Source organism: Gadus morhua, chromosome 11 (genome assembly GCF_902167405.1).
Source record: "Gadus morhua chromosome 11, gadMor3.0, whole genome shotgun sequence".
Classification (NCBI taxonomy): Eukaryota; Metazoa; Chordata; class Actinopteri; order Gadiformes; family Gadidae; genus Gadus; species Gadus morhua.
The window spans coordinates 21,645,723-21,659,542 of NC_044058.1; the positions used below are offsets into that span (position 1 = coordinate 21,645,723).

At 46.2% G+C, this 13,820-nt stretch overlaps 1 protein-coding gene across 2 annotated transcripts in view; it reads right to left on the reverse strand.

Moving 5' to 3' along the window:
- The window catches only part of LOC115553622 (exostosin-1b), a 52,226-nt gene extending 42,685 nt beyond the window's left edge, over nt 1-9,541 (reverse strand). Inside the window, exons 1-2 of one of the 2 annotated variants that reach the window (XM_030370050.1) lie at nt 8,993-9,541; nt 7,648-8,863 (exon numbers count right to left, since the gene is read on the reverse strand). In XM_030370050.1, the coding sequence (XP_030225910.1) occupies nt 7,648-8,723 (1,076 nt within the window). In that variant the 5' untranslated portion in view covers nt 8,724-8,863; nt 8,993-9,541. Of the gene's footprint in view, nt 1-7,647 lie in introns of both variants that reach the window. The other variant, XM_030370049.1, reaches the window with a different exon arrangement.
- Nucleotides 9,542-13,820: the final 4,279 nt, after the last annotated feature.

The following is a 13,820-nucleotide window of genomic DNA, read 5'->3' on the forward strand; positions in this document are numbered from 1 at the left end:
CTTTCCCTTGCCAAGTCCTGGTAGGTTTGGGTACCGGTTCCTGGCCATGGAGCCAGCCTGCGTGCCATTACCATTTGAAAAGGATTCAACATCTCGCTGGTGGTTTTGATTGATCGATCTTGGCAGACATAATGAAACCCTTAGGATTTCCCCCAAATGTTAAACAAAAATGCTTGCATCTTGCCCTCCCAACCGGCAACGTATAAAAATGCTCAATGTCAGGGAAGGATTTCCACGCTCCACCGGGGAGCTGTGAGACTACAAAGGGGGGAAGCAATTAGATGAAATAGAACCAATATGGCCGTAGACTAAACGGAAAAGCTACTTGTGAAAAGTTGGCATTGAATGGCATACCAGTAAGCCAATGCTAAAGACTAATTATATTTGTTCACCCAGAAAGACCTCCCTCATTCCTCCAACCTAATTCAGTGAAATTACAAAAGTATATATATCCAAGTATTCAATATCATGCCTTTTCCTCATTGATGTCTTCATGATATCTGTTTTGACAAACGAAGACATTGTGTACTGTTAATTCATTGTTTTAAAAAAAAAAATACAATGCATAAAGCATAGGGATGAGCCTGATGGACGGTTTTGTTTTCTTATGAAAGAAAATGCTATTGTTATTATTAGAACATTATTTCCACTTTGACACCTGTAGCTTAGTGTGACAATCATGGAGAATAGAACCAACTTATTATCATAATAATTAGTAATAGTCATTAAACATTCCACGTTTCTCCCCAGGAATTCTTTTCCATGGTGGCGCTATCGGATACTCAGTAGAAATAAGATGTTTCAGCAAGCGGGGGGATTTAACTATTTTATAAGGGTTTTAATAATGAACGTATTTTAGCTGCTATTTCAATATTTGAACGAGGCCAAAAGATACCAGAGTCCCAACAGACTTATAATAACAGGTTGGTATTTAATAAAGCATGAATAGAAGGGTAGCAGTGTTTCTTTCTCTTATAGCAATCCTTCACCCACAACAGAGCAACGGATTTCTCTTCTGGTTTATAGCGCTGGTCCAATTTCCACAAACCTTTGTGTAATGTTCCAACCACACATTTGCTTTGTGATAACTGGAAGTAGGCCTTCTCTAATACTATGGAAGCTGTGTGTCTTAGAAACTTTTTGGCTGCGCTGAAGCACTTTCCTATGAATATTATTAATATTCAACACTTGAAATGATGTAAAAATCAGGCCAACCCTAATAACTCAACAGCATTCCAAAAAAAACAAGCCATAGAAAAAGTGGGAAAAACTTCATGCAAAACATTTCCAAAATATAAATTCAGATAGTCCGGCCATGTTGCCCAGCCCTGCCTACACACATGCTTATGAAATTAAAAAGGCACTTCAGTGGGACGGAGGGCGGTCCATACGACCAGGGATGGGAACTAACCCCTCAGGGAATACACCGTGCCAGGCTGTGTAATGAACCTCAATTCAGACAGCAGCACCTGAGCCTTCTTCATCACTCGATATGGGATTGGAAAAGGCATCTTTAAAAAAAAAAAAAGGACCACATTCCGCATGTCCTTGACTACACAGAAATACATTCTGAGAGGTGAATCATCTGAGGGGTTGTCCAACACATTGCATCTGTGCATCCAAGTCCTTTGTTAGGAGGAGGGATCGGCCAACACAAGTACGAAAGGGGCGGCTTTATCGAGGACTGGGGAACAATTAAACTGAATGGCCTGGAAGATGGGCACGGCCTGTTAAGATCCAGATACACACTTAAAGCGGTTAATCGCAATGGAATAGGCATTTATTACACAATTGTACTGCTCGCTATTGGCCATAAACTGCACCGGTCTGTGTGCAGCTTCCTCATGATGGACAGATACATCTTGCCATTTGTCATGTGGGTCTAACTAGATTAGAGATACTTCAGATATAGTATACTTGAGAAGTAAGAATCTCACTGGCTAGGCGGCCAACAGTAACATAAAGGACAGCCAGAGCACATCCGTTTAAACAATCTACAAATAATTGGATGTAAAACAGACGGGGAGATCCAAGATTCATTATTCATTATCAGGGGCATCATGCAGCAGTGCAGAAAAACAAACTAAATGTGTGTCGTTTGAATCCACAAAAGCAGAAGTACAACTTCATAGAACGAGGCATAAGAGATGAGAGCAGATTGAAAGCAGGGTGTTAGCGAGCCCATTCAAGGTGAAAAATAATTTAGAACAGGGTTTAGGGTTTCCAAATGAATGGAAAGAGTGTACCAATGGATGATCGCTAAATTGAGAGCCAAGCCCATTTCTCTTCCCACTCCTATCAGGCCAGTATAAATGATTGGACAGTGTTGGGCTCATTAATTTAGTTTTACAAGGGCAGCCTGGCCAGGGGAAACTGAAAGCAAATTAATCATACACATACTGATTTAAATCCAGCTGTTTGAGAAGGTTACGGCGAAAAGGGAAGGCCTTGGGTGACATGAACGGAAAGATTGGCTGCAAATCCTTCCACACGGTGAAGAATGAATTACAAATATCTGGTACTTTTTATTAGGGCTAATTATTGGGCTTGCTTGTGGATTCCTGTCCGAGCGGCATGCCATGTAACCTATCGCGTGGCTTATATAAATCAACAGTGCCCAACAAGTCGTAGCGTAGGTAGACAATATGATGCAGGCCTAAGCCATTGACAAACAAAAACACAGGAGGACTATCAAGCTGTGTTGAGGAGCCTACATGTTGCATTGAGTCAATGTGCTACTGAGAAAGTATTGTGTGTATTGTATTCTACGGTTTGCAACATAGGCTATCGATATGGTTGTCTTCTGACTGTATTAATAGTCCTACTATGCGAAAAGACGCTGAATCAATGTTATCGCAAAATCTCGATGAAGCATAATGACGGTATTGTGTAGTGCAAAACAGTGTCGTTCACATGGAGATACAATTTTACCTCTTTGACATGTTGGCCACAAAAAATTATCATGAAATGCTCAGAAAGACATTTTTACATTATTGGAATTGGAAAGGGCTGGGCCAGGTCCTTGTAGGATATGGCGGGTTAGCTCAGGTTTATAGCTCAGTCGAGTTAGAAGGGCACCTATAATGCTTACAAAGTGTTTCCCACAGAAAGTTTAGTGGACGGGTAAATACTTCAGAGAAAGAAGGAATACTGAAGGGCTGTAAATGTGGCGTACATAGCGTTAATATGGCGAATGTAAAGGCTTGTTTTGCGAAGCAGAATTTAAAACTTGAAGTTGGAGTTCCACCCGGACGGTTTAGCCAAAGTTTAGCAAAACTACTCCGACTCCGTAATCCGCTCAGCAGCTCTCCGTCGGGATGTTGGATACGCAATGCTATTCGCCGCCCGATCTATCTTATATGTTGACTACAAACCATGTAAGCAGTGTTGTAAATAAACTTCCAAAGCTTTTCAAATCTTATTTGGTGCTTTATTGGTCCTTAAAGGTGCAAAGTAAACAATGTACTAATTAAAGGTGCAAAGTCAAACCTGAGAAGTGATTCAGGAAATGATTAGAGGACCAATCACAGCCCTTGCCATCGCCGTTGCATCGACCAATGGGTCCATGGCGTCGACGGATAGTTAAAAAATATTGGATGCGCACGTAAGCTACGGAGAGGGTCTCCGACAGGCTCTCCGGCTATGGAGAGGGCTCTTCGTGTCTGCGAACAGCACTTTAACATGCACGCACATTTGAAAAGGCACCATCCAGGTGTAACTATCACCGTTGCCGTGAAAAATAAATGAGCTGTGCAAACCCAGCTCACAACACTATTTCAACAAACCCCTGTCTGGGAATTCAGAAATACAAATGCCATGTTTAAGTTTAATAACCAAGTTTATTAGTGTTTTCATTGCTGCTTTATCTACGGGTTATGAACCAAGCAGTTTTTTTAAATTTTCCCCTTAACCATTAACCGTGCCGTACTGTACCGCAACTTAAAAACCGAGGTACGTACCGAACCCGTGACTTTTGTGTACCGTTACACCGCTAGTTCTGAGTAGAATCAAATGTCTCTCAGAAGAAGAAAAAAATGGATTAAAAAATTAGAACAATCACCCTCATCCTCATCCTCATCCGCTTATCCGGGGTCGTGTCGCGGGGGGAGCAGCTCAAGCAGGGGGCCCCAGACTTCCCTTTCCCGGGCCACATTGACCAGCTCTGACGGGGGGGATCCCGAGGCGTTCCCAGGCCAGTGTTGAGATATAATCTCTCCACCTAGTCCTGGGTCTTCCCCGAGGTCTCCTCCCCACTGGAGGTGCCTGAAACACCTCCCAAGGAAGGCGCCCAGTGGGCATCCTTACCAGATGCCCGAACCACCTCAACTGACTCCTTTCTAAGTAAAGGAGCAGCGGCTCTAATCCGAGTTCCTCACGGATGGCTGAGCTTCTCACCCTATCCCTAAGGGAGACGCCAGCCACCCTTCTGAGAAAACTCATCTCGGCCGCTTGTACCCGCGATCTCGTCCTTTCGGTCATCACCCAGCCCTCATGACCATAGGTGAGGATAGGAACGAAGATCGACCGGTAGATCGAGAGCTTTGCCTTGCGGCTCAGCTCTCTTTTCGTTACAACGGTGCGGTAAAGCGAACGCAATACCGCCCCCGCTGCTCCGATTCTCCGGCCAATCTCACGCTCCATAGTACCCTCACTCGCGAACAAGACCCCGAGGTACTTGAACTCCTTCACTTGGGCTAAGGACTCATTTCCTACCCGGAGTAAGCAATCCACCAGTTTCCTGTGGATTGCTGTTATTGGTGGTTATTATGTGATTGTGGAGAACAATCGCATAATAACCTAATCAAAGAGGCCACTATGCAAGATTTAAGAGTTGGAAAGAGAGCAGATGCAAATAAACACCCCCAAAACAAAACCTTTCCCTCCTCAAGTTTCTTTGCCTTTGAGAAGTGTTTCATTCAAGTGCTATGGTGAGGCTGAGCTATTTGTGATTGACAGGCCCTGAAAGCCAATCAAAGAAGAGGTGCCCTGAGCGGTCAGATATTGGGCAGGAGGCGCCGTCGGAGAGTTAAATGTTCCCACATAAGCACAGTCCACGAGGAACAGATATTACTTAGAATAACTAATAACTAAAGAATATGCAATAAGAACTACTAAAATGATGGCTCTTAGATCATAAAGGTAGACTATAGACTTTGGGTGAGGATTCCTGAATTGGGCTCTAATAGGCCATTCACCAATGGTAGAAGATATAAAACGTATTATCTTGGATCTAATGAAAGATGCACAGCCAAGAACTGTCTAAAAATGACCTGCACATGTTTGCTCTATAATGACAGGGATACAGAGTAAAAAGAGAATGAATAGGACAATTTGCTGAGAACTGAAACGCCAAATAATGGCATCAAAGAGGGACAATAAGAGGCACTCCCCGGTCAGCATCCGGCTGTTAACACAACCAGACCCGCTGTGTCTGGGACCGCTGAGTGTCATTCGATTCCCGCTTTAGATCACTTTGTTAAGGAGCACTTATGGTGGACTGTGTACTTAAAGAACATCAACGTACACAAATCACATCAGGCAGGGATTATGCACACCCCGACTCTGGCGTGTGAAAGGGATTCTCTCCGCATTTACGCCTAGTGCATTTTCCCTGTTCTGCTGCTCTATTGAATAGCACATTTGTTCTATATACTGAAACGCATCTACCTCATGAATTTAACATTTCAAGATCAGTCAAACGGTTCCAAGTTCTCTCCATCGATGGGGGTTTAGTCCTGATCAGTTGTGAGCTAAGAGACACTGGAGCTCTAAATTTCCACAGAGAAAGGCTCCCCGTTTGCCTTCCTAGATTTATTATTTTAGCATATATAATAGTACACATGGCTAAGAGTGAGCTATGTTTATGTGAGCTTGACTGCAGATGCTGCCCGAGACGTGAACTTGATTGCGAGGCGCCTTGCTTATGGACAGCTGTGGAGAACCCTGTTTCGTCTCTGGAAACGGAAAGTCTGGACCTTCATGAAGTCAGACGTCACATATACATGGCTAACTTCAGCTTTCGGGAACTGGTCCTTGGGCTAGGGCTAGTCAGATGGCCGCAGAGACAAGCCAAGCTCTCCATACTGCTTAATGGAATGGGGATTTTTTTGCCCCTCTGTCGGGCAAACGTCCTGATGACACTCATCTTACTGTGTGCAATCACTCAGCCAATGTTTGGCAGCAAGCACGCAATGAGCTGGCGAAAGCAACAGAGCAACAGCGCGAGAGTGAGAGCCATCAGGGTTTAAAAGGAAATCAGATGGCCCACATTCGGAACGCGAGAGAGGGAATTAAACTTTCAAGCCAAGGAGTGAACCTACTAAGCCGTAAGCACACTAAGGCCAGGCTTAAGTGGATAGTCCCTTTAAAAGTTGAGCATAAAATAAAATAAACACCATTCTGCCCTCGTTTTCTTTCTGGCCTCTAAACCCTAACAACTCCCAGGCGCACTCCAAACTAATTCAAATCGCATCCAGATTCCATGACCGGCGCCATGACAGCCTGATATTAAATCAGCCTATAACCGCTCAGCCAGCGTGAAGAGCAAATCTCCCAAACTGATGAACTAGTGGCGACATTGACTCCAGCCGCGTGATCACAGCGGGGGGGGGGGGGGAGAGCCCGCGAGGGTCCCCCTGCACAGCGCACCTCCACACCGACAGGGCGGGGGGGGGTACAAGGGACCGAGGCTGCTGCTGGGGGGGCATTCCTTGCATGGTGGAGCAGGGCCCCGTCTGGGAAACGACTGAACAAACAGCGGTCCGAGCCGCTTCCCCTAACTGGCACCAGGGCATTGTCCCGGGCTAATCCGCACCACCGAGCCACTGTCGCTCACCCAGTACCCAGTAACAACACGGCCCGGTCTGGGGGAGCGGGGAGTGATTCCAGCTGGCTGAAGCAGGGTGAGACAGACGCCAATTTGCTCAACAGATAAGGCAGCAGAAAAACAGTTTACCTCTTAGGAGTATGATTGTGTGATGATGTGTTTTTTTCCCGTGTGCGTTTTTTTTAAAGGGCGATTGAGATATCACGCCGATTTGCCTTGAGGGCGGCCTGGATACTGAAAACACATCAACAAACCTAGTGTTTCGCTCAGCGTTTATGGATACTGTACTGAGAGGAAAACTGTTGGTGTGTGTGTGCTAGAAAATGGCTGGATCCATTTATATGCCGTGATTATCAGAATGGTGGCCAATAGAAATTTGTTTGCTATTTATTGAAAAGTTCAGATTCAATCATAAGCCAAACTGTACATGCACAAGAGATAGGGTGGGGTCTTTTGATTTGGGTATCAACTCAAATCTATCCGCCACTAAATGGCATGCTAGTTGCAAATTAAATCAGGCCAACAACGTGCCCTTTGATTCTCATTTTAAATTAATTAAATGGGGCCTACAGTCAGACTTTACCCATCACAACTAATGTAATCAGAACAAAAATAACAGCAGCATAACAAATTTCTAGGTTAACACAATTCAAACCATGAATAAAAATAAAAAAATGCATCATGGAAAGTATTGATGTTGATGTGATAGAGTGATATAATACTATCCATCACGCCGGTCACACCTGAATGGAAAACAAGTTGCATAGAAAAATGCATCAGTGCTGAATAAAAGGTTAATAAGACCAAGGCCTGCCACTCACTTGTCGTACTCTGCGTTGTCCCGGTCACAGCGGGCGTCCTTGTGCTTCTGCCAGTCTTTGCCGTGTTTACAGGTGGTGAGAAGGACTACGTCTTCAGAGTTATGGACGTGATACAAGGCGTTCCTTGTGTCTGACCCTATACCGGTCAGGTACCTCTTGCCCTTGAAAACAAGCATGTACTTCCTGTATGGGGGGATGGAGTTTTGTTTCATGTAGCCCCTCTCCCCTCCGGTCCGAGGATGCTCCTTGGAGAAGAGGGGGATGGAGACGTCAAAGTTGGGCCGGAAGTTCTCTGTGCTGATGCTCGCCTTGGCCAACATGGCGTGGCCGATGTCAAAGCCCAAGTCTTCCGTGTAGTCGGGCCACGTTCCAGAGTACAAGTTAAAGATGATGTGGTTCTTGCCCCCATTCCAAAGGGGAAGGCTCTGCACTTTTGCTTTGAGGTTGTGTATATACTGGGGCGATAGCTGGTCCCGGTCCAAAGTATCCAAACTCAGGACAAACAGACACGCCTGCGCCGGGTCAGAGGTGTAGAACCTGGAGCCCTCAATGGAGGACAATATATTTTGATAACTCTCTGACATCTTTTCCCCCTTCTGAAGGGGGTAGACGTACACTTTGAACCCGTTGCTCTTACACTTCAGGAAATCAAAGCAGGAGTCCATCCTGCACTGTCTCCCCGTGTACACACCGGAGATAGAGTCCCGCTTCTGCTGCGGCGATATGTGCCCGTTGTAATCTTCCGTCTCCACCTGATCCCACGGATCCAGGGGCGGCAGCGTCCCGGAGGAGCGACGCCACTGCGAAGCGACGCCGCGATCATCGCCAAAGCTCCGGCCATCGCGCCTGCTGGGACCCCTCCTAGGCAGAGGCACTTGGATGCCCCCAAAGCAGAACAGCAGAATGACACACGCACCGGTAGAGAACAGAATTAAATACCGTTTTTTGGCCTGCATGTGTCCAACGGTGTGGGCCGAGATGTCGAGCAGTAATTCCAAGGAGACCAAAAGTTTCACGTTCACCACCTCCGACGGGATCGCTCCGCCATCTTCCCCCAGGCTGCACAGTCGTTGCATTCACGTCCCCCACCGCCCGCTTCTTCGGATGCCTTGCACAAATCCAGCGATCGGTCCAGGGCATGTGGGCGATGTATATTGGTCATCCACCGTATCTTCTCATCAACCCTTAGTGTGTATTAAACCATCGCCATACTGGTCTGTGAAGAGAGGGTCTCGCGTCTCAAAAAAGCACCATACTTTCTTTGTTTACCTTTTTATGCACTACGTTTTTATCCGCGGTTTTTGGTATTTGTCTGCTATGAAATGTGCTAAAACGTGAAACACACCTACACCGATACCCCTCGTCGGTGTCCGTGGAGAGGATCGTCCAGAGGGGTCCCGGGCAGAGCAGAGTTCAGCAGTGGAGGACGGTCCAGAACCGGGCTGGCTTCAGTGAAAAGCAGGACATGAACCATCACCTCACAACACCACGTACATCTACACCATCAACAGCACCCAGGACCGATGTCCCATTCAAGCTGCAGACGACCCTCGAACAAACTAGTTGGGTAAACCACGGGTTAGTCGGGCTTCAGGTTCTCTGCCGCCGGTGGAGCGAGAGAAGAAGAAAAGCTAGCAGGCTCCTCCGAGAGACACATTCCCCGCTAGCTTGTTAGCTATGCGCTCTCGTCAAAAGTGCCTTTTGTCGCATCTCCTTCACACACTAAAAAAAGCCAATCACGCTACCTTCGAGACTCCGTGGACGCTTCTCGCCTTTTCGTTGAAGCGGCGACGACTACCAATCATCCGTGAGTGTTTTCAGTTCACTTGTAGTTCTCCTGGTCGGTAGGCATTCTCCAGATATTGCAGTGCGCATGTACAGCGGCAGCAGTCCCACCACCACCACGACCGCTGCTGGGGTGACGTCAGACTCGTCCACCGCACCGCGCCCTCCCATTGGTGTTGAGGGTCTGGGGTGGGCGGGGCCTCGCGCGGCACCCATTCACAACCAGAGAGAGGTGAAGGAAATCACAACCACGTATTTAAAACCGGCAGAGCTCTCCTGGACGATTTGAGTACCACACGTTCAATCTCGTTCAAGACCGTTTCTTTAGCCGACGACGAAGATCCATCCCGTATTAAACTATCAAACACTTCATGAGTGATTCAACCACGCTATTGCTCCACGACTTCTAAATTCTGACCTTTGATTTGTTGGTGGTGAAGCTCAAAGTATCCAATATCTTGCTTTCATAGATGATTGAAACATGTTTCTATTGCAGTTGGGAAAATAAGGCTGAAAGGACAGTGAGTCTGCAGCCGTGGGATAGGATAGAGTACATGTTGAACAGTAGCAGAATAAACCTCACCAGGCAAAGGAAGGCTCACCGGTACAATGGCACCACAGTGTCTGACTATGTCCCTCCTGGCATGTAGCTGGCAGGGCCAAAAAGTGTTTTCACAGCTGCCGTGGTCGGAGAGGGCTAGAGGTGATTCTGCAGAAGCAAGGGGGGAGGTGGGGGGAGAGGGGGGACGAGGGAGGGAAGGGGCAGAGGGAAGGAGAGAGGGGAGGAATTTGATGCTGCGTTCCTCAGGATCCCTGGACCATCTATCCACGCTTCCCTGTCTCCTCACGGACCGCTGATCAAAGACATGAAAAGGGATACGATGGCTCACACACACACACACACACACACACACACACACACACACACACACACACACACACACACACACACACACACACACACACAAAGATACACGCGCACTTACATACATAGTTGCAGATACACACACATGCATATACAGACACATGCGATTGCGCACAAACACGCACGCAGATTCACACAGACCCGCACACAGTAAAAAGAGACAAAGAGACACACGCATGCAAATGCATGCACCTATATACACATCCACACACACACACACACACACACACACACACACACACACACACACACACACACACACACACACACACACACACACACACACACACACACACACACACACACACACACACGCAACACACACATAAATACATGCACATAAACACCCACAGGCACATACACATGTGAACACAGACACCCACATTGCACCCCGTGACCTGCTCTTGGTCTTGGTATTGTGGTCCGTGTGTGTGTTTCTTCGTTTCTCTGTGTGTCTTTCATCCCTCCCTCCAGAGGATTTGCTACCTTATAATCCCTCATTGGACCGGCGAACATATGGATGTTTTGTGTGTATCTTGTCCCCGTGTTTCAGGGCCATGCATCTGTTTTAAACGTGCCACAAATCCTTTCATGTATAATCTCCCACCTGATTTACTTGTGTGTCAAACGCTGACAAGTGGGACCTTGTGGTGAAACACTTGGTCTGCTAACTCGAACAAGCCCCTGGCTTCCATGTAGCTGTTGTTGATGGCCACAGAGCAATGATTGAGAGACGGTGGCTAGATGCAAATAGGTACAAAACACGTTTCTGTGATGGCTGTGTGTGTGTGTGTGTGTGTGTGTGTGTGTGTGTGTGTGTGTGTGTGTGTGTGTGTGTGTGTGTGTGTGTGTGTGTGTGTGTGCGTGCGTGCGTGCGTGCGTGCGTGTGTGTGTGTGTGAACAGGCACCTTGCTTCTCCGTCTTGTTGAGCATGGAGAGTATCTGGTTAAAGGAAAACGCATAAAAAAACTTGAACGCAATGTCTCTCGTTTGTGTGTGCGCACGCACATATGTGTGTTCGTATGCTTGCATATGTTTGTCTTTGTTTGTGTGTGTGGTTTTGTCTCTGTTTACGTGTGTTTGCACATGTATGTGTGTTATCGTGTGCATATGTGTGTGTGAATGTGTGTTAGCGTGTGCATATGTGTGCGAGTGGGTGTTTGCATATGCGACCACGTGTATGTGTGTGTGGTGTGCATGTGTGTGGTGTGTCTGGATAGGATGTCAGCAGCTTTGATTGTGCCTGGTCATTATATTTAGCCTAATGAGCGTTGTGGAGACGCTGCCCTCTCTGTGGTTCCACTGTGTGTTGTTGTTGCACTGAACGCCTGCCAGATCCGGAGAAGGAGCCTGGCTGAAGAACAAGACTACCTGCTGTGCACCTCAGCTCATCCCCGCCTCTCGTCCCTCTCAATGTGCCCAGGTCGGCACATATTTCTCCAGCCGGCTAGTCGCCCAATGAACGGCAAAATGGAGATTAATCATGGACTTCAGAGCGGCTTTTCCGGCGTTAATGCGGGTGCGGATAATAAGGAGTAATGAAGTCTAATTTATCATTTAAAAAAGCAGAGTTCTCACCGTAAAACAAAACAAATTACTCCCGGGTGCATTTACTGTGTAGGAACACACGCACACGCACACGCACACGCACACACACACGCACACAAACGCACACACAGACACGCTCCCAAACGCACAAACACATAAGCAAATGAATGCTGACATGTGCATGCACACACATATACACAGACTTCTGTGTGTATGTTATCAAAGGAGAAGAACAAGGATACTACATGTGCGCAGCGTATGCATCCCCTTGCATGTAGAATGAATGCATGACGTAATTAGATAGTAAAGTGCAGCCCTCCTGTGTGAGTCCTCATAAGTGTGCCATGAGCTTGAGAAATGTAATCTTATCAGCATCAGCTTCCACTCCAGTAATCTTGAAACATGCATATAAATAGGCTTTACTCAGAATCACAGGTGAATTTTTTTATGCATATCAGTTTGAATCGTTTCGTTTTTGGTCATCATAATAAATGAGTATGTGTGTGTGTGTGTGTGTGTGTGTGTGTCTGTGCGTGTGTGTGTTATTGGACGTGATTTGGGTGTGTATCAATGTGCAGATGTGCCCAATTTCTCATGTGGGCCAAGTCTCAATCACAGTGAAGGGATCAAGTTCAATTACACTTGCAATAACCTCATGGTCTCTTTGGGCCCAGAAACCATTTATATGCTAATAGGTCTGACAGTGATAATGACTAGCGATGGAAAAAAGACATCTGCTGCTTGATCATATCTGACACACAGGGCACGGTTGCAATCAGCTTTTGCTTTCTGAACCCCAAACCCACCACTTGTTACCCCTGAGGCACTTTCGGCTATGGAAATGTTCGTGTGGAACTTGTAGGAACTCTGCCCGACCTTCTTACCACCAGATCTGGAGTCAGACGACAGATATATCGAATAGAGCTCCATGCAACCTCTGTCTAGAACACCAATATAAACTGAATGTTATTTAATTCGATTCAATTAAATTAAATTCGAAGCAATTTGATCCAAACTAAATTCATTTAAATTCATTCATTTTCTGTTTCCTTGCAAACAAAAGTTTGCAAGGCAAAAAAACAGTGAGTTACCACTTATTCCACCATCAAAAGCCTCAGCTCATTTGAGGCATTGGTGCCAAATAAGAGTATTTTGGGGCCAGGGACACAGTTTAAAAATGAACCGTTTTTAATCACCGAACACAACTCACACCAGTGCTACCATGGACAGGCTTAATCAGCGGCTCAGCTGAATGGAGTCAACTGGTGCCTCATAAAGGCCACACCGGGCCCCAGGGACAATGTGCACAGACTCACACATACACACACACACACACACACACACACACACACACACACACACACACACAGACACAGACACACACACACACACACACACACACACACACACACACACACACACACACACACACACACACACACACACACACTCTTACATTATAACATTCAAATACTGATAAGAGCCCCATTGGTGAGAGAAGCTCAGAGTCCGGTATAATGAAAATAGCTTTTGTAAAATGAAAACTACCCAAAGCTAATCTTATGGCTCAGTGTATCAAATGAAATCTATACTGAAGCAAATCATTTGGCTCAGGATATCAAATGAAAACTATACCCAAATCCTTTTATTTGCTTCATTTTTTCCGTCGGGCCAAAGGGAGGATATTCATGCATCATTAATGCATGTGTGCCACTGACAAATGATAATGAGGTAGAATGCCAATGATTGACTGTTGCAGTACTCAGTGAACTGGACGTGATATCCATACAGGCTCTTAGTCAGTGCTTGAGGGTCAACTGAACCTAATGACTCCGACCATGAGCATTTATATCACAGGCAACAGTGGCACCAATGTATGGATTACAATATTAGATGTTGGAGTAGAAAACAGAGA